Source organism: Martes martes (genome assembly GCF_963455335.1).
Source record: "Martes martes genome assembly, chromosome: 15".
Classification (NCBI taxonomy): Eukaryota; Metazoa; Chordata; class Mammalia; order Carnivora; family Mustelidae; genus Martes; species Martes martes.
Window position 1 is genome coordinate 2,140,783 of NC_137903.1, and position 22,131 is coordinate 2,162,913.

Sequence of the window (22,131 nt, forward strand, 5' to 3'; positions counted from 1 at the left end):
GCCCGCACAGCCGGCCAATGCCTCCCTCTGGACCTGTGCGGCTCTGGTTTCGAGGTCCTGCACAATCCTGAGGCGGGCATCCTGATGCCCACTGCTCAGGAGCCTCAAGTAAAGGGGCTGGAGGGAAGGCCAGGGGACGGAGCTCTGTCCAGGACCTCCAGGCGGGGGGGGGGCCCTCTAAATGAGACACAATCTCCTGCCAAGGCTCCGTGGGGCATCTGAGGCACAGGGGTGAGTCCTCATGCTCGGCACAGAGACGGAATTAGAGGGAGTGAGAGGGAGGGGTCCAGGGGGGGAAACATGCTTTTCCTAAAGACTGACGTCCTCCCCTCACCCCGTCATCATCCTGCAGTGATGCTGGAATCCCACCCCACAGGGCACCCCAGCCTGGGCCAGAAAGAAGCGTGGCCTGGGCCTTGTAGGGAGGAGGAGAAGGCGAGGGACCTCTCCCTCGGGGAGGCAGGGAGGTGGCCGTGTGCGAACTTCCCAAGAAGGGGAGAGGGTCCTTCCAGTCACCCCCAGCCTCTCCCTCAACCCCCCCTAAAGGGCCATCTCACCAACATTCCGCACCCCCCATGCAGCAGTCTCAAGAGGAAGCTGGGGGCAGCTTGCTGCCGGCGGGGATCAAGAAGGTTGACCCGCTGACCCTGCTGGTGGCTGGAGGCCGAGTCTGGGCGTTAGAGGAAGAGGAGTCAGGACCCGCACTTGTGCCTGCCCCAGCAGCCCACCCAGCCGGGAGCAGCAGTGGCACGGCCCTCCCCTCAGAAGAGCAAGCCCAGCGGCTACCCTCCTGCTGAGCTGAGTCTTGGGGGGACCCGGAATGCACCCGGCTGTTCGCCACACATTCGTTCCCGGTCCCCATCCGCTCCTTCCCCACCCCATCCGCAAAGGGTTCTTCCGGCCTCTGTGGGATGGTGCCAGGCCCTCCTCCCGTCCGCACCCGGCCTGTCCTGGGCTCACATACCTGAGACTTCCGAACCCCAGTTCAGAAGCGATGCGGGGAGAACAGAGGATGGGGGTGAGCCCAGGGTGGAGGCTGGCCTCGGCCCCCCTCTCCGCCGGAGGCTGTTTGTCTGAGTTGGGTGGAGGCCAGTCAGATGGCGGGATCAGGGCGTCCTGGCCCCGAGACAGGGGCTGTTTGTCTTCTCTCCTCTGCGGGGAGGAGGGGAGGGCTCGGGAACAGTGGTGGAAGAGGGGAAGAGAGTCCATCAATCCCCAGAGGCGCGTGAGCAGGTGGGGTGGCCCCTGTTAGGAGATGCGGCCCCTGCGGAAAACCCTGCAGCCCCCGGACCGGGAGAATCCGGGAGAGGCGCCGAAGAGGGATGAGTGGGAACGGCAGCAAGTTCCAGGCTTGACTCCACAGCTGCCTCCCGCGTGGCTTGTCCCCCTCCCACCTGCTCCTCCTCTTTGTCAGGTGTCTGAAGAAGCCAGGCATCCTCTGGTCCCCTCCGGTTCCAAAAGCACACGATCTTAATGACACGAAGCTACTGGTCCGGGGTTGCTGGGCGGAGAGAGAAGGCAAGAGGGGATTGGAAGCTAGAACCTTTTCCACAAGGTTATTCCCAGCCCTCTGCACGGACGGCAAACAAAAAAGAAACACGCTTATTCTGGGTGTTGAAATGTTCTGTATAAGGGGCTCCTGGGGGGCTCAGCCAGTTAAGCGTCCGACTCTTGGTTTCAGCTCAGGTCCTGATCTCGTGCGGGGCTCTGTGCTCAGCAGGACTCGATCCCAGGACTCCTGGCATCATGACCTGAGCCGAAGGCAGATGGCTCACCGACTGAGCCACCCGGGGTGCCCAATAAAAAAATCTTTAGAGGGGCCCCTGGGTGGCTCAGAGGGTTAAAGCCCCTGCCTTCGGCTCAGGTCATGATCCCAGGGCCCTGGGATCAGGGCCCGCATCGGGCTCTCTCCTCGGCAGGGAGCCTGCTTCCTCCTCTCTCTCTCTGTCTGCCTCTCTGCCTACTTGTGATCTCTCTCTGTTGAAAAAAAAAATCTTTAAAAAAAATCTTTAGAAATATTCCATATGTTGATCTCAGGGGTTAGTTCCATGGTGTGTACGTGTGTAAATATTACTGAGCTGTCTGCGTAAGATCTATGCCCCCGTATGTAAATTGTGCCTCGACAGAAAGGTCTGAACACTGAGTGTGAACTCCGTGGGAGCTTAGACTCCAGGGCAGCCTGGAGACTGTGTTCCCACTCAGGGAGGTTAAGGACCTCCCTTCTCTTAAGAATTTACACTAAGAGGAGGCAGGACAAATAAGCTGACCTCTCTTCTGGAGAGCTTTTCAAAGTTCTTCTCAGAATTTCCCATTTTTCCTCCCAGGCACCGAAACCCCTCCTTGTTGTTAACCTGCCCTCTCTCCCACTGCAGTTCAACCACATGCTCTGTCCTCCCCGGAGCCCTGCCATCCCCGGCCTCACACCAAATCCCTCCCGAGGCTTGAAGCTTGGGGACGGAAGGGGCCCCATTTCAACCTCCTCACCAACAGCGCCCCCACCCCGTCTCTTTTCCCTGGGGATGTCCATCCTACTCGGATCCTGCTCCGACCCGGGCCCCTTTTCCGGTGGTGTGTGCCAGCCGGTCCTGCATCCCACATCCCCAGCTGCTGACATTTTGTTGCCATTGCCTGCAGGATGAAGAAAGGGCCCCTGTTATGCAACAATAGGGGGAAAGACAGAGACAATGGGAAATTGTGCTTCCGATGGGGTGGGGCCAGAGAAGGAAAGGACAGATGGACAGACAGGGGGCTGGACAGAAAGGGTTGGGATTTCTGGAAGCCGCTGGAGGTCTGCTGGAAGTCTGGTTCCCACCTTGAGAGCCTCTCCCCGCAGGCGATGCGCACCCAGGTTCCGGAGGACAGAGGTGAGGCCTCTGTGGGATGAGGGGCGGGGCTGCTGCCTCAACGAGGCCCGTGTGGAAACGCAGAGACGGTGGGATCTTGACCATGGTCTGTGAGCTCATCCGCAGTTCATCCTCACACACAGCGGCCCAACGTCTTCATACCCACCAGTCTATCTGCTCCTTCTCCGGGTGGAGAGCATCTAGAAGAAACGAGGCACCCCACCCTCCACATTCCTCCAGGTAATCCTTCCTGGGTGCCTCCTTCACTCCAACCCCTCTGGGGGTCCCCAGCCCTGATCCCCAGCCCCACATCCTCCTCAGGCCCAGGACAGTGAGCAGTGCAGATAAAGTGCCAGGTCACAGGCTGGACACCGGTCACCTAGCCTAGCTGAGCGGACTGGCAGGTGGACAAGTTCTTGGTACCTTAGCTGCTCCTGGGAGCTCAGGGCAGAAGCACGAGGAGCAGCCCTGCTGATCAGGTGCCCAAGTCCCGAGGCTCGAAGGTGCCTGGACCTGCCAGGGGTCCCGCAACCCCTTCACTGGAACGTCTTCCTGGAGCAGGACAAAAAGCAGCCAGTCCCTGCCTCTCCCATCTCTGTGAAGAGACCGGCTTCTAACAGGTAGGTGCTGGGGGCTGTTGCCTCTCGAATCCTCTGCAAGGGCTACAAGGAGGGTATGTGTGTGCCTGCTTAGAAACACACAAGTACAGACCAGCGGTTAAAGCGGAGCTTGAGGCTGCCGTCAAAACCAGCTGCAAACCCCAGCCCGCCATCCTCTTCCTGGCCGTGTGACCTCACTGCTCCCTACAACGTGTGCGCCTTTGAACCGGTGTAAGAGGGGACCTGTAATCATTCCCACCTAAATACAGGACACACGGGGCAAGTGCTGGGGCGGTCTCAGGCAGGTCTCCGGTGGGTTCCCAGCCCAGGTACCTCCCCTCCAGGCCCCGGGAAGCCCTCTGCACGCAGCCCCCAATTCTCCCTCGGCAAGCGCAAGTGGGGTCCGGCCTTCCTTTGAAGGAGGAGGGTCTCAGCCCCCTGGCTTCCGGCTCTTCCCACATCCCAGCCCTCCTTCCCAGAATCCTTAGCGGGGACTCATTCATTAACAAGCACACACATTTATTTAGCACCTACTGTGTGCCAGAAACTGTCCTGGGTGCTGCAGATAATGGCTAACACAACATGGAACTTACTATATTGGATACGATTTCAACCATTCTAGCATGTTCCTTTGATGAGATAGATGGGAATTGCTAGTGGCATGTTTACTGCTGAGGACACCGAGGCAGAGAGAAGTAAATAATTCATTCGAAGTCATGCAATTAGCACTTGGAGGAATGGGGGTTAGAAAATGAGTAAAGCCAGGCTAAGGGGGTCCTCAGTCCAATTTTTAAAAAAATGGCCAAGTTGATAAAGAACAGATAACAATAAGGGGGAAAAAATCAGGGCACCTGGCTGGCCGTCCGCAGAGCCTGTGACTCTTGATTTCAGGGTCATGAGTTCGAGCCCCACACTGGGCACAGAGCCTACTTAATGAAATAAAGAAAAGAGGGGAGCCTGAGTGGCTCAGTAGGTTAAGCCTCTGCCTTTGGCTCAGGTCGTGATCTCAGGGTCCTGGGATGGAGCCCCGCATCGGGCTCTCTGCTCAGCAGGGAGCCTGCTTCCCCCTCTCTCTCTGCCTACCTCTCTGCCTACATGTGATCTCTGTCAAATAAATAAATAAGATCTTTTAAAAAAGTAAAATAAAATAAAGAAAAGAAAAAGAAGGGGGGAAATCTACTACTGAAATAGACAGCTGTATTTGGAATTAGTGCTATAGCTTTTTAACCACCGGAAACCTCCCTGATACAGCCCACACATGCACAGGTATCACTTTCAAACCCACACTGCTGGTTCAGCTGCGAATAAAAGCACTTCCAAGAACGAGGGCCAGACTGGTGAAGCAGGGGGCCCAGGAGAGCAGATCACAGCACACTACAGTGTGGCCAGCCAGGGAAGAGGAAGGGTTTCCCAGAGGAGGTGAGGCCCACGGTGACGCCCAGGAGAAGGACCTGAGAGTGAATTCGGACTCTCTTGGAGCCAGAAGTCCAACGTGTCTGGAACACAGTGCTGAGGGCACAGCAGGCAATGTGGAAGGCTCAGGGAGAGGCGGGATCCCAGAGGGCCCTGGTAGCTGTGGTTAGGAGCCCAGACCTTGTCCCTAGGGCAAAAAGAGCCAGTGTGTTAAGCAGGAGAGTGACAAGATCACGTTTGGGCTGGCTCTGCTGGAGGGCGGTGCTGGGAGAGGAGAGAGACTGCAGTGTGGGTCTGAGTCTGGGCAGCCGGACTCCGGAAGCAGCACCTGGGAAGGGAAGGGCCGGAGGCCGTGGGGGGCAGAGGAGGGGTGGCCCGGGAGGCCTGGGGGAGGGGTTTGCCACTGTCCCTTCCCCCATCACCTTCCTTTTGTCCCCTTCAGGCCCCCCTCCCTCTGCCCCCATGCTTCCCAGCTGGACAGTCCCCTCTGAGGGATCCCTGACGGATGGGATCATCCGTCTCCAACCCTGCTCCCTCCCCCTACTCCTAGTCCCAAGAAATGCCGGTTCTTTGTGTTCTTTGTGCCCTACAGAGGGCGCTGGGCTGACTCGCCATCATGCCAGGTCCGCTCAGTCTCCCAACACTCTGCCACTTCCTTCTCCCTTGGGCCTTTGCCATCCTCCACAAAGCCCTGGGAGACGCAGGTAAGACCTCAGCCCCACCCAGAATTTGGGGACCGGTGGGGGAGAGGCTCCGGGTGTAGGGAAAGTGGATGGGGCAGCTGTCGGAGGTGCCCAGGGAAGGCCATTGCTAAGTGTGGAATGGAGGAGAGGGTTGGAGGAGTCTGGGGTCTAGAGTCTGGATGGGCACTTGCGGTGGGGGTCAAGGGGTTCCTGCCACTGTGGCCCCCTCTGCTCAGCACCCCACCCTGGCCCCCACTACCTCCTGCCCCCCATCCACGAGGTCATTCACTCTCATCGTGGGGCCACGGCCACGCTGCCCTGCGTCCTGGGCACCCCGCCTCCCAGCTACAAGGTCCGCTGGAGCAAAGTGGAGCCCGGGGAGCTCCGGGAAACGCTGATCCTCATCACCAACGGCCTGCACGCCCGGGGCTACGGGCCCCTGGGGGGGCGTGCCAGGATGCGGAGGGGGCACCGGCTGGACGCCTCCCTAGTCATCGAGGGTGTGCGCCTGGAGGACGAGGGCAGGTACCGCTGTGAACTCATCAACGGCATCGAGGACGAGAGCGTGGCGCTGACGCTGCGCCTGGAGGGTGAGGCCCTTGGGTTCCCCGCCCCCTCCTCTTCTGCAGGGCTGTGGCCGCCCCAGCTCGGGTCTCCCAGGACTCCCCCCCGCCAGCCGCCGGGGTCCCCCAGCCCTCTCTCCTGTCTGCCGGCCCCCTCCAGGCTGTCCGCCTCTCCCCCCAGGAGTGGTGTTTCCGTACCAGCCCAGCCGGGGCCGGTACCAGTTCAATTACTACGAGGCGAAACAAGCATGCGAGGAGCAGGACGGGCGTCTGGCCACCTACGCCCAGCTGTACCAGGGTGAGCGGCCCAGCCGGGCACCGCCCAGGCCTCTCCGGGATGTGCCCGGCCCCGCGGGGGCGAGCTCTGGTCCGGCTTCTGCAGGGACCCCTCTAACCCCCGACCCCGTCTCCCCCTGCCCGCCAGCGTGGACCGAGGGCCTGGACTGGTGCAACGCGGGCTGGCTGCTGGAGGGCTCGGTGCGCTACCCGGTGCTCACGGCGCGCGCCCCGTGCGGCGGCCGGGGGCGGCCGGGAATCCGCAGCTACGGGCCCCGCGACCGGAAGCGCGACCGCTACGACGCCTTCTGCTTCACTTCGATGACGGCAGGTGAGGGCGCGAGGAGGCAGGCTGGCGGCGGGGCGGGGATGAGAGCCCGCGCCCGCGGCTCGGAAGGGGTCGTGGGGCGGGTCTGGAGCAGCCGGCGCGGAGCGAGATGCGCGCGGCCGGAGGGGACCCGGACTCACCGTCGAGACCGCGCGTGGTGCCCTCCGTCCCCGCGCCCGCCAGGGGCCCCCCGTCCCCCGCACGCCTGCCGCGGCAGCACCACTGCGACCCCGCCTCGGTCCCGAGGAGGCTCCGGCCGGGCGGGTGGTGACGCGCCCCGCTCCACAGGCCACGTGTTCTTCGTGCCCGGGCGGCTGACGCTGTCCGAAGCGCACGCGGCGTGCCGGCGGCGCGGGGCCACGGTGGCCAAGGTCGGGCACCTCTACGCCGCCTGGAAGTTCTCGGGGCTGGACCAGTGCGACGGCGGCTGGCTGGCGGACGGCAGCGTGCGCTTCCCCATCACGTCGCCGCGGCCGCGCTGCGGGGGCCTCCCCGACCCCGGCGTACGCAGCTTCGGCTTCCCGCGAGCCCAGCAGGCGGCCTTCGGGACCTACTGCTACTCGGAGTAGGGCCGCCGCGGCCGCGGCGCGGGACCTCCCGCCGCCCCCGTCCCGCAGCCCGCCACGGCCGGGGGTCCCGGAGTCCAGCCGGGCCAGGCGTGGGGGAGGAGGTGGGGGCGCCCGGCGGGACCTCAGACGCGCGGATCCCGCGGAGCCGGCGGCCTTTCGAGCGCTCCCGCGGCCGCTGCTGGGGTCGGGCGGGCGCCCGGGGCGTTAAGCGACGGCTGTGTCCCCAGCCCAGCAACCCGAGGACTTCTCGCGTCGAGGCGTGGGGCGGGGGCGGCCTGGGGCCCAGCCGGCCGGCCGACCTCGCGCCAAGGGACACGGCAGGAGGTGGGGCTCCTGCATGCGGGGGCGAGCCTGCCGGACCGCTCGGGTTGCGGGGCGGGGGCCCCACCGGCGGAGGGGGGACTGCAGGCGCGGCCGCTGGAGAACGCGGGTGCTATTGCGCCGAGCCCCACGCGGGGCGCCCCGCGCCCGCCGAGACCGTGCGGCCGGACTCCCGCCGCGCGCCGCCCTCGCAGGCCTGCGGGCGGCCGAACCAACCGAGACGGCCGGCGAGGCCCCGCCGGTCTCCCGCCCCGTGCTCAGCGGACGGGACGCGGGCCCTGCGCGGGGTGGGGGGCGGGGGCAGCCGGGCCACCCAGCCCAGCGCGGCGCGGGCACCCGACGGCACTGGCGCACCCGCGGGCGGCGCGGAACTGGACCGGGAGCCCCAGCGTCAGGCTGAAGGAGCCACGCGGGGCGCCGCAGAGACAAGCGCGGACGCCGTTACGTCTCTCCTTCACGATGCGTGTTGGTGTCCTGAGCCCGTTCGTTCATCCGCCGCCCGTTCCAGCGGTGCAAGTCCGCCGCGGCCAGCTCGCGCTCGCGAAGGGCTCCCGGAGCCCCGGCACGGACCTCCCAACGCCGCGGGCTGCACGTCCAGGCGGGCTCTTGCGGTGGTCGCCAAAGAGACCCCATCCCGTGGGGTTTCGCGTAACGGGACGAAGGGCTTCTTCCGCGACGCTCGGCCCGGATACGAGTGTCTGCCCCCGGGTCTGCCCTGGGGGCAACTGAGACGGGGCCACGTGCCGCACCCACCGGTGCTGTAGCGGTCGGCGGTGACTGCGGGGGCAGTAGCGGTAACCACGGCCCGGGTGTCCGCGGCCCGCGGGACTGGCCGGGGAGAGGCTCGGCCTCGCGGTGGGAGCGCGCGGCCTCCGGACAGCCGCGCCTTCCAGCAGCACCGCTCCTCGCCCGGGCGGCCTGGGCCTCGCGGTCAGCCGCGGGTTCTCCTCACCCCAGCCTTTCAGGGGCCCGGGCCCGTGGGGCGGCCCCCTCGAGCGCTGCCGGTCACCGCGGCGGAAGGAAGAGGGAAGAAGCGCTGCGGACGGTCTTGCAGCCTCGGTGGGGGGCCGCGGTGGGGGGCGGCGGTGGGGGGCCGCGGCCGGGGACGCCTGCCTGTTCCGCCGACCGCGGTTTCTCTGGAACCGACTGCATGGCCTCGCTCGGCCGCAAGGGGGCAGGAGAGAGCAAGCCGACTCCGGCCTGGAAGGGACGCCGCAGCCCGCCCGCGTCCAGACCAGCCGCGGCTCCGCCCGGGGCGCCCAGGCCCGCCGCCGAGACTCCGGAACAGGCGGGCGGCCACCGCCTCCTTCTCCCAGTCCTGGCGTGAGCGCCTGCACTGAGAGCCCCGAAAGCCATGATGCCGGGCTCAGCAGCTCCCCTGAAGGGAGATGGCTTTCCCTCTGCACGATGCCCTCCACGTTGTCAGAGACCAGATGGGAACCGGCCCCAGGACCTTTCCATCTGCTGCAAAGCTTGGTTTTTTTCACCCATGAATACCCATGCTTGCTAATTTTTACAACTACTCTCCACATTCCTATTACACTTTTTTAAATTATTATGGAGAACTTTAAACCTACGCAAACAGAGAGAGACTCGGCCAGCGGACCGCTGTATCATCCGGCCTGACCGTGTTGAAACGGAGCCCTCCGGGTCTGTGAATTCTCTCACTTGTGTTTGTTTGTGCTGGAGTATTTTTCTTTTAAGATTTTAATTATTTATTTGTCCGAGAGAGAGAGAGAGAGAGAGAGAGAGCGCACACTCGTGTACAAGCAGGGGGGAGGCAGGCAGAGGGAGAAGCAGGCTTCCCACTGAACAAGGAACCCGATGTGGGACTCGATCCCAGAACGCTGGGATCACGACCTGAGCCAAAACCAGACACTTAACTGCCTGAGCCACCCAGGTGCCCCTGTGCTGGAGTATTTTGAAGCAAATCTCAGACAGCCCATTATTCTCCCTCTTAATTCTCACGATCTATTTCTAACATATAGTGACTTTATTTATTTTTTAAAGATTTTATTTATTTATTTGGCAGACAGAGATCAGAAGTAGGCAGAGAGGCAGGCAGAGAGAGAGGAGGAAGGAGGCTCCCCGCAGAGCAGAGAGCCCGAAGCGGGGCTCGATCCCAGGACGCTGGGATCATGACCTGAGCCGAAGGCAGCGGCTTTAACCCACTGAGCCACCCAGGCGCCCCCATATAGTGACTTTAAATAATATTCATAATTCCATTATCACCTCTCCCCCAGTGGACGTTATCTAATACATACTTCATGATCAGTTTTCCTTGAATGTCTAAAAAATATAATTTTATAGCTGATTTGCTCAAACCAGGATCCAAGTAAGGGCTATACATTCTGTTTGATAGATTTTTCTTGGTTAATTTTTATTTATTTTTTAAAAGATTTTGTTCATTCATTTAGAGAGAACGAGAGAGAGTGAGCACGTGCAGGCGGGGGGAGGGGCAGAGAGAGAATCTCAAGCCGACTCCTTGATGACCGCAGAGCCTTGCAAGCCCCAGGCAGGGCTTGATCTTGGGATCCTGAGATCACCACCCGAGCCTGAATCAAGAGTTGGACGCTCAACTAACTGACCCCCCAGGCCACCCCCGGTTAATTTCTTAGAGTAATATTTCTTCCACCTTCATGTTTTCTATGCCATTTTGTTTGTTTAGGAAACCGCGTCGTTCTCCTGCCGAGTCTCCCACATTCTAGATCTGGCTGAGTGTATCCTTGTAGTGTCATTTCACATGTTCCTCTGTCCCCCACCATTATATTTAGACGTTTGATTAAACATACATTCACTGTTTTCCCAGGAGTCTTTCGTGGGTAGGGCCGTGCGTCTCCTCTTCCATCACATCAGGACGCGCGTGGTGTCTGGTTGTTGCTGCTACAGTTGACCGGTACATTCTGTCACATTGGCCTGATGCATTCATTGCAAATGTCCCCGTTGTGCCAGTTGTGATTTCATTACAGGGTGATTACAGATGTCATTGCAAATGTCCCCGTTGTGCCAGTTGTCTATGGCTGTTGCAACAAATTGCCACAGACGTGGTGTTTATGGCAACCGAAGTGTATTCTTCTACTGGTCTGGAGCTGGAAGTCCAAACTCGTGGTGTTGGCGGCATAGCCCTCCCAGTGTAGACTCCGCGGAGGACTCCTCCCTGCTTTTTTCACCTTCTGGTGGCAGCCAGCATTCTTTGGTGTCTCTGGGGACATAGCTCCTCTCTCTGTCTGTGGTCACATTGCTTCCTCCTCTTTGCGTGTCTGGGTCTCCTTGTCTTCTGTCTTTCCTGAGGACACTTGTCATTGGATTTGCCCCCCACTCTGGCTAATCCAGGGTGATCTTGTCTCAAAACCAGTAGCTGAATTTTGGGAATACATTCATGTAATGAGTTACATCCCCAAAGACCCTTTTCCAAACAAGTGAACATACACGTGTCTCAGGAATTAAGATGGGGACATATCTTTCTGTGCCCACCACCTGACTCAGTACACCCATCACCTTTTTATCTAATGGCTACTGGTGATCACTGTCTAGATGCATTATTCCATTAGAAGCACAAAATGAAAATACTCTAATTTTGTTGTTCCTTCTTCCTTGATTATTAACTGTGAACTTGTCCAGAAAGAAAAATGTCCCTCGTTGATGATTGTCACCCTAGAACCCATTCAGGAAAGGTCAGATTAAAAAAGAAAAAAAAAAAAAAGGAAAGGTCAGATTAATGCTTGATTCTCTCCCATTTGTCTTATCTAGGTGCCTAGGGAATGAACTGTTTGCATCCTCCCACAAATCCATATGTTAAAGCCCTAATCCCCAGTATGACGGTTTTGGACACGGGGGCCATTGGGAGGTAATCCCTTGATGACATCCACGTCCTTATAAGAAGAGATTAGGGAGAACTTGCTTCTCCCCCACGTGCCACTCCCATGAGAAGGCAGGAAGCGAGCCCTCACCAGACACCAGATCCCCTGGCCTCGGAGCCGAGAGAAATCCGTGTTTGTGTTTAAGCCGTCCAGCCCATGGCAACTTGGTACAGCAGCCTGAGCAAAGACAGCGGGGGCCCCTCCAACCAGAGGTTGGGCCAAGGCTTTCGGTGTTGAGCAGTGTATTGGGGGGTCCTGGGGGGGAGCTGGAGAAGCAGGGCAGGAGGGGGAGGGCAGCCAGCAGAGAGTGTGAGGCGGAGCTTGGGGGTGGGGCTGGCCCTGTCCTGCTGTCTGTCCAGGAGCCCTGGAAGGGCTGACAGGGGCTCCGGTTACGTAAGAGCAAAGCTTCACCACTGTAATTCCTTTCTTTGCCTGTCGGTGAATTGGCATGATGAGGTGCCCCAAAGGAGCCAGAGGCCGCACCTTAGCTCCCGCGGTGCCCCTGCTGTGACCCCTGGCAGACTCCATCTCCCACCGCAGGAACCAGGGCTTCTGACCCCGCAGCGCCTCCAGGGACGGGAAGCACGAATCCCCTGAGCGGGTCACCGGGGCTGGCGGTGACATCACTGCTCTTACCATCCCTTCCTTGGTTCCCACACCCACAATTTCTAGCCATCCGGGCCTAGCACCGGATAATGGCATTGGTTCAAAATGTAGATTGTGTTTTGAAGTCCACCGCCCCGATCGCAGAGCATGTGCCCTCCAAGCTGGAGTGTATGTGTGCTGTACGGAGGCCGTGCTCTGTCCTGCCGGGCTCGCGGCTTCGCGGTGCCGTGCTGGATGGCAGGGCCGACGGACGCCGGGTCCTGTGCTCGTCGTCACGTTTCCTTTGCGGCCCAGTGCTCGCCTTGGTTAGAGGTGATATCGTGCGGGATCTTGTAGGGATCGACCATTTCCTTCGTCTCCTTGGATATGGGTCCTGGCCCAGGGCCTTGGGCAGGGAAGGCAAATCCACATCCAGAATGTGCATGACCCCAGGAAGCAGATACTGCTCCGCTCCAGACTGAAAGGGGTGCGCCGCAGTCAGCCTGCTTCCCCGTGGCCGGCTGATCTCCCCGGGGGACGGCACATGTGAGGGCTCGGCTCCTGACCGTGCTGCCAGCGGGCCGAGCGTCCAGCCACGGCCAGTGCTCGATCGGGCCTGGAGAGAGGGAGCCAGCCGTGCCGACCTCTATCCAGTGCCACAACCATGCCATTCACTGGCCTCGTGTGGGTGCTGGCGGGGGGGGGGAGGGGGACAAAGGCCGGCTGTTCGTGTCCCCCGCATGTGAGTGGGACTTCCGCAGAAACGGTGCCCGCTCCAGCAAGGCCGTCCACGGCTCTCCCTCAGCTTCCTCATCTCCTACCTTCCCGTTGTGCCCTTTCTTGGCCTGACCAGCCAACCCAGCCATGTGTCCCCGCTCCCCGCTGCAAACTCGGGTGGCCAGCGTCCTGCCCGAAACCTCCCCCGGTCAGCTCACGTCGGTGGCCAAAGTGACCTGTCCACGAAGCAGGCCTGGGGTTCCTCCTCCCCTGAAGCCTGATCACGGAGGCTATGGGTGAGCTGAGAGCGAGGCAGGGGGGCCCAGAGATGGGGCCTGGCTTCCTGCTCTTGTAGCTTACCGAGCCCTCTGAACACACTCACGGCCGATCACAAACGTCCCATTGGGACTGCTGCTGTGCCCGCCATGGGTACTCATGACTTGGTGGCTCTGAATCCCCAGATCTTAATAGGACAGTGGGACGGGGAAGGGAAGGAATCCAAGAGATCATTGAGTAAACAGTCCTAGCACCTGGGACAGGGCCAACAGAGCCCAGCTGGAGCGCAAAGCTGCCGGGGGTGCGGGGAGACCCGGGGGGGCTGGCCTCACTCTGCTCCCACTTGAGGGGGGCTGGGGCTCTGGTCTACTGGCCTCCCCACTGTCACGAGCTGTCACAGCTCCTGCTCACGTCTGACTCGCTGTCCACCCGTCCAGCAGAAAAAGTCCCCAGGCAGTCAGCAGCCTTTGGTCTGTGGAGGTGGCTGCTAAGGGGACATGGGTGGGCACCACCAGGGCCCCATACACCCTCTTAATCTTCACCGTTGTGAGTCGGCGCCCGTCAGTGTCCAAAGGTGATCAGGGATTTTCTTTTTTAGTATCATGATGAACTCTTGGACTTTACAGGTTTGACAGGCTTCATTCTCTTATGGTCATTATTCCCCTTTTTTTTTTTTTAAGATTTTATTTATTTATTTGACAGAGATCACAAGTAGGCAGAGAGGCAGGCGAGGGGGGAGGGGAAGCAGGCTCTCCGCTGAGCAGAGAGCCCGATGTGGGCTCGATCGCAGGACCCTGAGATCGTGACCTGAGCCAAAGGCAGTGGCTTAGCCCACTGAGCCACCCAGGTGCCCCTATTCTTGTTTTTTTTTTTTTGAAAATTCACTGACTACGTGCACACTTATGTGTGTGCTTTATTTATTTATTGTTTAAAGATCTAATTTAATTGTTAGAAAGTGCACGCAAGCAGGGGGAGCAGCAGGCAGAGGGAGAAGCAGGTTTTCTACTGAGCAAGGGAGCCTAATGCAGGGGCTTGATCCCAGGACCCAGGCCTGAGCGGAAGGCAGACACTTAACTGACTGAGCCACCGAGGTGTCCTATCATTATTCATTTTATTTTATTTTATTTTAAAGATTTTATTTATTTATTAGACACAGAGAGAGAGATCACAAGTAGGCAGAGAGGCAGACAGAGAGAGGAGGAAGCAGGATCCCGCTGAGCAGAGCGCCCGATGCGGGGCTCGATCCCAGAACCCTGAGATCATGACCCGAGCCGAAGGCAGAGGCTTAACCCACTGAGCCACCCAGGCGCCCCTCATTATTCATTTTAACGCTGATACGTCATCCTGGCCAGTGGGAGTCTTTGCAAGGTGGCTACTGGGTCCTCTGGACATGAGCCTGACCTGAGTCTCAAAACCTCCTTTATTCACAAGCGTGACAACCCGTGCTGCCCCTCACTGGGGCGTCTCCAAAGAGGCCTGGTTCCTGGGAGCAGAAAGTACCATTTATTTTTTTTTTAAAGATTTTTTGTTTATTTATTTGAGACAGAGAGAGTGAGAGAGAGCACAAGCCAGGGGAAAGGCAGGGGAGGAGCAGGCTTCCCACTGAGCAAGGAGTCCGATGCGGGGCTCGATCCCAGGACCCCAGGATCATGACCTGAGCTGAAGGCAGGTGTGTCATGGACTGAGCCACCCAGGCTCCCAGAAAGTACCATTTGGAGACCACAGTCTGGACCCCGGGGGCACTCAGTGTTACTGGGGAGTCACTGATTCTAAGCCTTTTCCGCGGCATCCACATCGTGAGTTCACACTGTTATCTTCAGTTCGCACTCGAGATTAGCAGTCGCTTACCTTTCCTGTTCTCACACTGAAACTCTTCTCTCTGAACACCGTTCCTGTAATTACTTACTTGCTTGTCACAGTAAGTGGTGCATTTTGCAATCCCAGTGCCAACATTATGATCTCTCCCTGGTTCTCTTAGCTCTTAGGGATGGAGAGTCAGCATGCTGAGTCCCATCATCACTTGAAAGAAAATTCTTCCCCGTGGCTTTGCCTCCAGCTTCTCGTACAGTCACGGGCCCTTGCTTCACCGTGTTTCAGGTGTTTAGGAACTGCATCCCCGTTCTGCTTTTAAATTCAGTCTAGAATTAATTTAATTATTCTGAATTTAATTTTATGATTCAATTATATAACATGTTTACGTGGTTCCCGTGTCAAAACCAGAACACAAGGGGGCGCCTGGGAGGCTTCGTGGGTGCAGCACCTGACTTCAGCCGCGGTCAGGATACCAGGGTCTTGGGGTCAGGCCCCTGTGTTGGGCTCCCTGCTCAGTGGGGAGCCTGCTTCTCCCTCTCCTCCCCACTTGTGCTCTCCGTCTCTATCTGTCTCTCCCTCTTTCGAATAAATCAAAAAAAAATCTTAAAAAAACAAAACGAAACAGAAAACAAGATGCTGTTGTTATTTTGCAGGTGAGGAGGGGACAGATGGGAGCGCCTGCCCCAGAGCCCGCTGCCCGGCCGCAGGGACGGGGGCTGCGAGGGGCCTGCAGACCGGCCGGCTTTCTGCAGAAGGAGAGCTGCGTGTTCTCACGGTCGAGCCGTCCGGTTCCTTCAGCTGTTCTTGGGGAACAGTCTCGTGGTCCTCTCTGAACACAGGACTTAGGTCCCCTGGCGGCAAGGGTCCGTCCACTCCTGCTCAGGGGCTCCCCGAAATGCTGGTCAGCCTGTAGGTCGCACCTCTGTCTCCTCGCCACCCCACCTCCCCTGCAGCTGCCCACCCCACCCCCACCCCCGCCGCTGGCCTTCAGCTGCAGGAACCCGCAGAACGTGGCTGGCCCCTCCCTCGTCTGGGCTGGGGTCCCGGGCTTCCTGGCCCCTTTCAGAAGCTATCAAAGCCACCATTCTCCCAGCACAGCTGTGCCAGCGTCTGGAGCCCTGTGTATACAGCCCCACTCCCACGTCCCTGTGGCAGAGGACCCAGGTGCTATGGGAGAGGATCTGAGCTGCCTGGGCCCCACCTCCAAGTCTGGGACGGTGGAGACCGGTGCTCAAGGGGCCGGAAAGACAGGCTCTCCCAGTGGCCACTGTGGCTGGGGATACAGTGAGGAAGGCCCTGGAGCCAGGGAGGCTACGACCTTGAGGGGAGTTCTCTTTCCTTAACTTGGGTCATGGCCTCAGCATTGGCCTGGGTGGGGACATTGGGAGGGGGAGAGGGAGAGGCAGGAGACTAATTGTTCTCCTCCAGAGAGACTGGAAAACTCCCCAGGGCCCAGGAGGTTGGGAGGCCAGCCAGCTGCACTGCCCGTCTTCTCCCTCCTTCTCTCTCTCTGCCTCCGTTTCTGTCCCCCAAGAGACAGCTGGGGCCCTGGCAGGAGCCCTGGCCTGGATGTCCATCCCTCAGGAGACTGGTCATGGTCATGATCAACCCTAGACACAGCCCTACAGCTGTGTGACCCTGGACAGTCGCTTCGCCTCTGGGTCTCTCTCCTTGTCCAGAAGATTCTATGGCTCCCTGAGACGTTCTCCTTTTGTTACTGGCGCAGGAAGTTCTGCTTGAAACCTGACTCTAATACTTCCTGCTTCCGACGATCCTGATGGCGTCAGTCAGTCCCTGAAGGTCCCTGTTTGAGACCTTGGTGAGGCCTTGGTTCTCACCTCTTAGGAAGGGATAGAAATGGGTGGTGGTGGTGGTCGCAGGGCCAGGGGCCAGGTGCAAGGAAAGACAGGAAAGACAGTCCCTGACCAGCAGGTGCCCGTTGGAGTGCACTGGAAATGTGCAAGAGTCTGGGGGAGGCACTCGTTGCTTCCCCCGGGAAGCCCTCAGGGAAAGACTCCTCTCTCGGATAACGAGGCCTCCGTCTCATCCTCGGGGGAGCGGCCCACCGACCTCCTGGCCAGGAGATCCGTGCGGATTGGGGCCATGTGTGCACACGCGCGCATGTGTGCACACGTGCATACGTGTGTGTGACTGGCAAAGGGAAAGAACGAGGTTTTGCTGAGCGTGCCCGCTGGCCAGGTGCAGTAGACGTTACCCGGAGCCGCAGATTCCCTGCAGCTCGTTGCTCAGAAGAGGAAACGATTTTTGAGAAAGGAAGCCCTTCGCCAGGTTTGGCCCCTGCAGCTGGCAAGCCGGGGGTCTGACCTCAGGCCCCGCGCCTCCGGAGTGAGGCTCGCAGCAGTCTTCAAGCGGCCGCTCCCCGTTCCCACAGGGCATCTGGGTTCCCACCAGGGGGCTGGCTCTTGGAACAGACTGTCTGGTACCAGCCCTGGTCCAGCCCCGGCTGCTGCTGCTGGCCTCGGTCAAGGTCGGACTCCCCCAGGGCACCAAAACGTGTGCCCATGCTCCTAGTCCTGAGGGGAGGTGGCAAAGGTCACTTTCTCCATCTTCCCCCGTCACAGCCAGGTCTCCCTGCGGCAAGAACTGTGGTTACAGGCCGGTCACCATTAGGATTGAATTTCAGCCACTTGGTTGCCTGGGTGGGCTCAGGACCCAGGTGGAACTGATCCTCGCCCGGGTTGGGGCGGGCTGGGCAGGTACCGGCGCTGAGACCATCCTAGGGGAGGCGGGCTCTCTTTCAGCCGGGATTGTGAGGTCTGAGGGGAGCAAAGGGAGTTCTTGGGACTAAAGGTGCCGCTCAGATCTGCCCCAAGGCTGGGTGCCCCCCTCTCCACCAGAGGACTTGGTCCTAAAATTGTGCCTGGTCCATAGTGGACATTCAGTTAATATTTATGTAATGAAAGGAATCAATGGAGGACGGAGGTCCCTCCTTCCCCAGACCCTGCCAGGCCCCTTGTTCTGTCCTTTCAGGCTCCATCCCTGCCGGGGTCATTTCATTTACTAAAGGACCTACCACCCACCACGCCAGGTCCCCCTCTCCTGCCTGTCCAGTAGACGGCTGTCCAGGGAGGGGCCAGAGTTCTCCCTTCAGACCCTCAAAGGTTTGGGGAGGAGCTTATTGTGAACTTCTGCGAAGCCCTCCAGAAGCCAGTCCACAGCCCTGGGAGCAGAAGACTGGGGCGGCTGGGGCATCAAGAGAGGGCAGTGCAGAGTCCCATACAGGCGGGAGGGACTGGGGTGCAGCCTAAATGGAAGGACAGGGACCTGTCCTGATGACTTGCCCTGCAGGCACCCCGCTTTACTCGGGATATTGTGGGGGTGGCGCTGGAGATTGTGGGGATCAAATCCTCCAACAAGCTATCCTCGGTGCCACCACCAGTATCCAGGGGAGACATTCCAGGCATCTGGCTGTCGTGCCCACAGTCCGTGCCAGGGGCTCTGCTTCAAGTCCCAGGAGGGAGTGGGGGGAGACAGAAGGGGGAGGGGCAGAGAGAGCCTGGGAAAGCAGAGGGAAGGGGAGTCGCTGGGGCTGGGGCGTCATTGGTATTCTGAGGACTCCCCCACCGCCGGGCGGCACTCAAGGCCCACCCCCTGGCACCAGGCTGCACATTCATCGGCACCAGCCCTGGCCAGCGGGCCCTCGGGGCTCCCAGCAACGCCTGTGTTTCGCACTTGGGTTCGCATGAAGGGTGTGCCCATTCCCAGTGCAGCCCCTCCCCCACCCCGCGACCAGAGAGTCCCTGACTTGCTTTGCTTAAGCCGAGAATCTGCTGTCTAACCTCCCTCCGTCCAGCTGCAAAGTCAGCTCCTCCTCTGTGCAGGGAGTGGGAGCCCCACCGGAGACAAAACCCAATCAGAGCTGCCCCCCCCCCCGGGAGAGGGAGAGGGCTACGGTCCTCTGCACTTCATCCTGCCTCCAAAACACAGCTTCCCTCCCCCGTCTTTATGCTCCCGTCATCCTGTCCCTTACTGCCCAAGTCTGAGGCCCTCCTCCTCTCCCCTTGCCCCTCGGGAAGTCCCTCCAGCTGTCTAACTGCCATCCCTCCTGCTGCAGCCTCCCCTCCAGCTCCTCGAGCGCTCCCTCCCCGCCCCTTCTGCCCTCCCTCCCTCCCTGCTCCCCGTGCCCGGCTTCTCCTCCCCAGAACGATGTCCTACTTCGCACGTCCTTGCTCTCGCCGCGGCCGCCGGGAACGGACGCAGAGGAGGCAGCGGGTCGCGTGACCTTCCCGAGCCCCCCGCGTCCCCGGCCAGGGGGCGGGGGCGGCCCCGGGGAGGGGAGGGGCGGGGCGGGGGCGGGGGGAAGAAAGGGGGTTTTGTGCGGCGCCCGGCGGCCCGGCGCCCTCTTCCGAACATCCTGCGGGCCCGGCCTCTCCCTGCGCCCGCGCAGTTCCCGCCGCAGTCGCCTGCAGCCGCAGGACCGAGCGTGGACCCGGAGGAGAGCCCGGAGGAGAGCCCGGAGGAGGCGGCAAACCCGGCGGTGCCGCCCCCTCGCCCCGGGCCCCCGCAGCCTGCAGGTAGGTGAGCGAGAGCGCAGCCGGGCCGCCCGAGAGCGGGGGGCACCCGCCGGCCGCCCGCGGTCCGCGCCCCCCGACCGCGCAGCCCTGGCCTCCCGCGGCGCACCCAGCGCGCCGACCCTGCCAGCCCCCGAGCGCCCGCCGCCGCCTCCGGCCCTGCCGTCCGCACCCCCCGCCGTGTGCTGCCCGACCTGCGTGCCCGAGTCCGCGGGCTGATGGGAACGCCCCCCGGGTCCCCGCGGCCTCCCTGCTGTGCGCTCCGGGGCCAGCCCCCCGCCCCGACTTCCGATCTTGTGCGGGGCAGGCGGGCGGCGGGAGGAGCGGGAAGCAGCCCTTCTTCTGCGGGCCCCTCGCCGGGCCCGCGGGACAGCCTCGGCCGGTGGTCCGGGCGCCCACTGGCGCCGGGAGTCCCAGCTCTGTCACTTACTTGCTCTGTGACCTTGGGCAAATTCGTTGACCTCTCTGAACCTCGGGCTCCGCATCGGTGTAACCTATAGATAGTATTTTCCTCAAAGTTAAGGTTGTCCAGGGGAAGCGTTTTTAAGTGGCCTGGCTCGGGAAGAGGGTCGGTAACCACGAGCCGGAATTCTGGGGACCACCGCGGCTCTCCTCTCTAGCGCTGCCTGCCGGTGGGCGGTGACACCCCCTCGCCCCAGGTCCTTTCACGTCCCCTGCTCTCCTGCTTCCAACGGGATCGAGAGGTTTTGCCATCAGTTTTGCTAGCACCGTTAATAGCTGCACGACTTCTATTCCAGAAAAATAGCATAAGATCAAGGGACGCTCTTACCCGCGACCCACCCACCCCGACCCACGCCCACCCACAGCATCACCAGCGCCTGATGCTAACTTGGCAGCATCCACCGTACAGAGCCGAGGAGCTGCAGCCGCTGGCTTGTGATGTTGCTAATTGTATTACTAGTTGTGCTTCCCATCACTGGGACTGTTTATGCAATTTCTATAGCGGGTCCTGCAGGCCCGGCGAAGGGCTGGCAGCTGTGGTCGGTGTCGGCGCAGCTCGTCTTGCTGCTCACACTAAGGCGACAGTGAGAACTTCCCTCCTGCTGCCCTTGCTGCGTATGGGAGCCTGGTTCCTCTAGGGCAGACCTCCGATGGCCAGCCTGGGGCTGGGGAAGGCAGCCAGCGCAGAGATGGGGGTGTTGGACACACACACACACACACACACACACACACACGGCCTGCTCTATGATCTTCATCCTCTGTGGGTTGGGTCTTCAAGCCTGTGAGGGAGCTGGACTCAGCGGTCAGACAGGCATGATAACGTAACAAGAGGGAAGTTTCCTGAACAGCTTGGGAAATGCAAGCCAAGGGCAGAAATCCTGGAGCTGGAGCAGGACAGAATGAGCTGGACAGAAGGACGGTGTGGCATCAGGGTAAGGGACAGGAAGCCCCCCACAATGCCGAGCTCTCCGGGTTAGAGACGGAGAGGGCGTGCGCTCTGGGGGACAGCAGAGGGGCTGGAGAAGGCCGGGGCCCGCTCCCCGCCCCAAGCCCAGGTCTGAGGCTGGTGCCCGCCGAGGGGATGCCGTAATTTTCCCAGGACACCTCGCTGTACCAGGAGGGAGCTGAAGCCCAAGCTGGGTGGGGTTGGCAGTGGGATGGGGGGCAGTGCAGATGCCTCTGATCATGAGAACCAGACGATCCAGGCCCCCTCTTTGCCCCTCTGCTCAGTGACTCCCACCGGGTGGCATGACCCCCTTATCCCTGTGTCACCAGGCCTTCACCAGCCTCAGACCCTCTCCCTTCACTCCCTCACCTTCAAAACAGAGGTGAAAGGGGGGTCCAGGCTGTAGGTCCCAGAGTGGCTCCAAGTATATGGGTTTCTGGGCCGCCTGTCGGAGAGCTGGGACCCAGGTCTGTGAGCTGCTCCAGCTCCAGCCCAAAGAGAGGGGAGGGAAGGCACCAGAAAGGGGCCTGGCCCAGGACCTCACCCAACTCACAGGCAAGGTGAACAGTCTGCCCAGCACCCAGCAGGGACTGGCCACCCACGCTGAGTGGTCCCCCACCTACCCCAGAGAGCGGTCCTCCCAGGTGCCCCCATGCGCAGAGCGGGTCTCAGCAGTCTCTGGTCTGGCCCCATAGAGAAAGACCCTAGACATTTAGCTTCCGTCACTCCTTCCCCAAGTGTGACCCTGAGGAGATGAAGCCCAGCCGTAGTGGGGAGAAGGGAGGTGGTGTCGGTGGGGAGGCTTTCCGAGGAGGATCTGAGATCCCTGGGAGAACTGGGGAGAAGAGAGGAATGTCCCAGCCGCTCAGGCTCAGGAAGGGGGAGATGTGCAGGAAGGCAGAGCCTAAGAGGGCAAAGAAGACGGAGGTCGAGCCGTGGGCCTGGAGTGGGAATGAACCTGAGCACCGGGAAGTCTTGCCTGTAGTCTGACTCGCATCCCTCCTACTGGGTCACTGGCCTCTTCCACGCCAGACCCGGGGCTGCATGCGTTTCGACTAGCCCGACCCGTACGGATGTTGGACACTAGTTCCCCAGACTTCCCTCCCGCGGACACATTGGCCCAGTACCTGACTTGGCTTTGCTGGGGACCAGGGTCAGCCCTAGCCCTCTCTGGGTCCCCTTTCTCAATGTCACCCCCGCATCCCTCCATTATGAGAGTATAAGTGCCTTGAGATCTTCGGAGGGCTAGTGTGCATTCTCAGAGTGTCTGATAGCCAAGGGCAGGAGGGACATGGCCCCTCCCATTTAGTCTCACCCTCCTTTAGCCCACCCCCCCAGCCTAGGGC

The 22,131-nt window shown here is 60.6% G+C and overlaps 1 protein-coding gene across 1 annotated transcript; it reads left to right on the forward strand.

Annotated features, from left to right (window-relative positions):
- Positions 1-2,836: 2,836 nt before the first annotated feature.
- Positions 2,837-7,274, forward strand: HAPLN2 (hyaluronan and proteoglycan link protein 2; the record flags this gene model as incomplete). The annotated part of the gene is made up of 7 exons (XM_080824403.1): positions 2,837-2,864; positions 2,987-3,083; positions 5,450-5,559; positions 5,775-6,128; positions 6,283-6,399; positions 6,526-6,708; positions 6,994-7,274. The coding sequence occupies exons 3-7, from the start codon at positions 5,472-5,474 to the stop codon at positions 7,272-7,274; spliced, it is 1,023 nt and encodes a 340-aa protein (XP_080680529.1). The 5' UTR covers positions 2,837-2,864; positions 2,987-3,083; positions 5,450-5,471.
- Between the last annotated feature and the right edge of the window lie 14,857 nt (positions 7,275-22,131).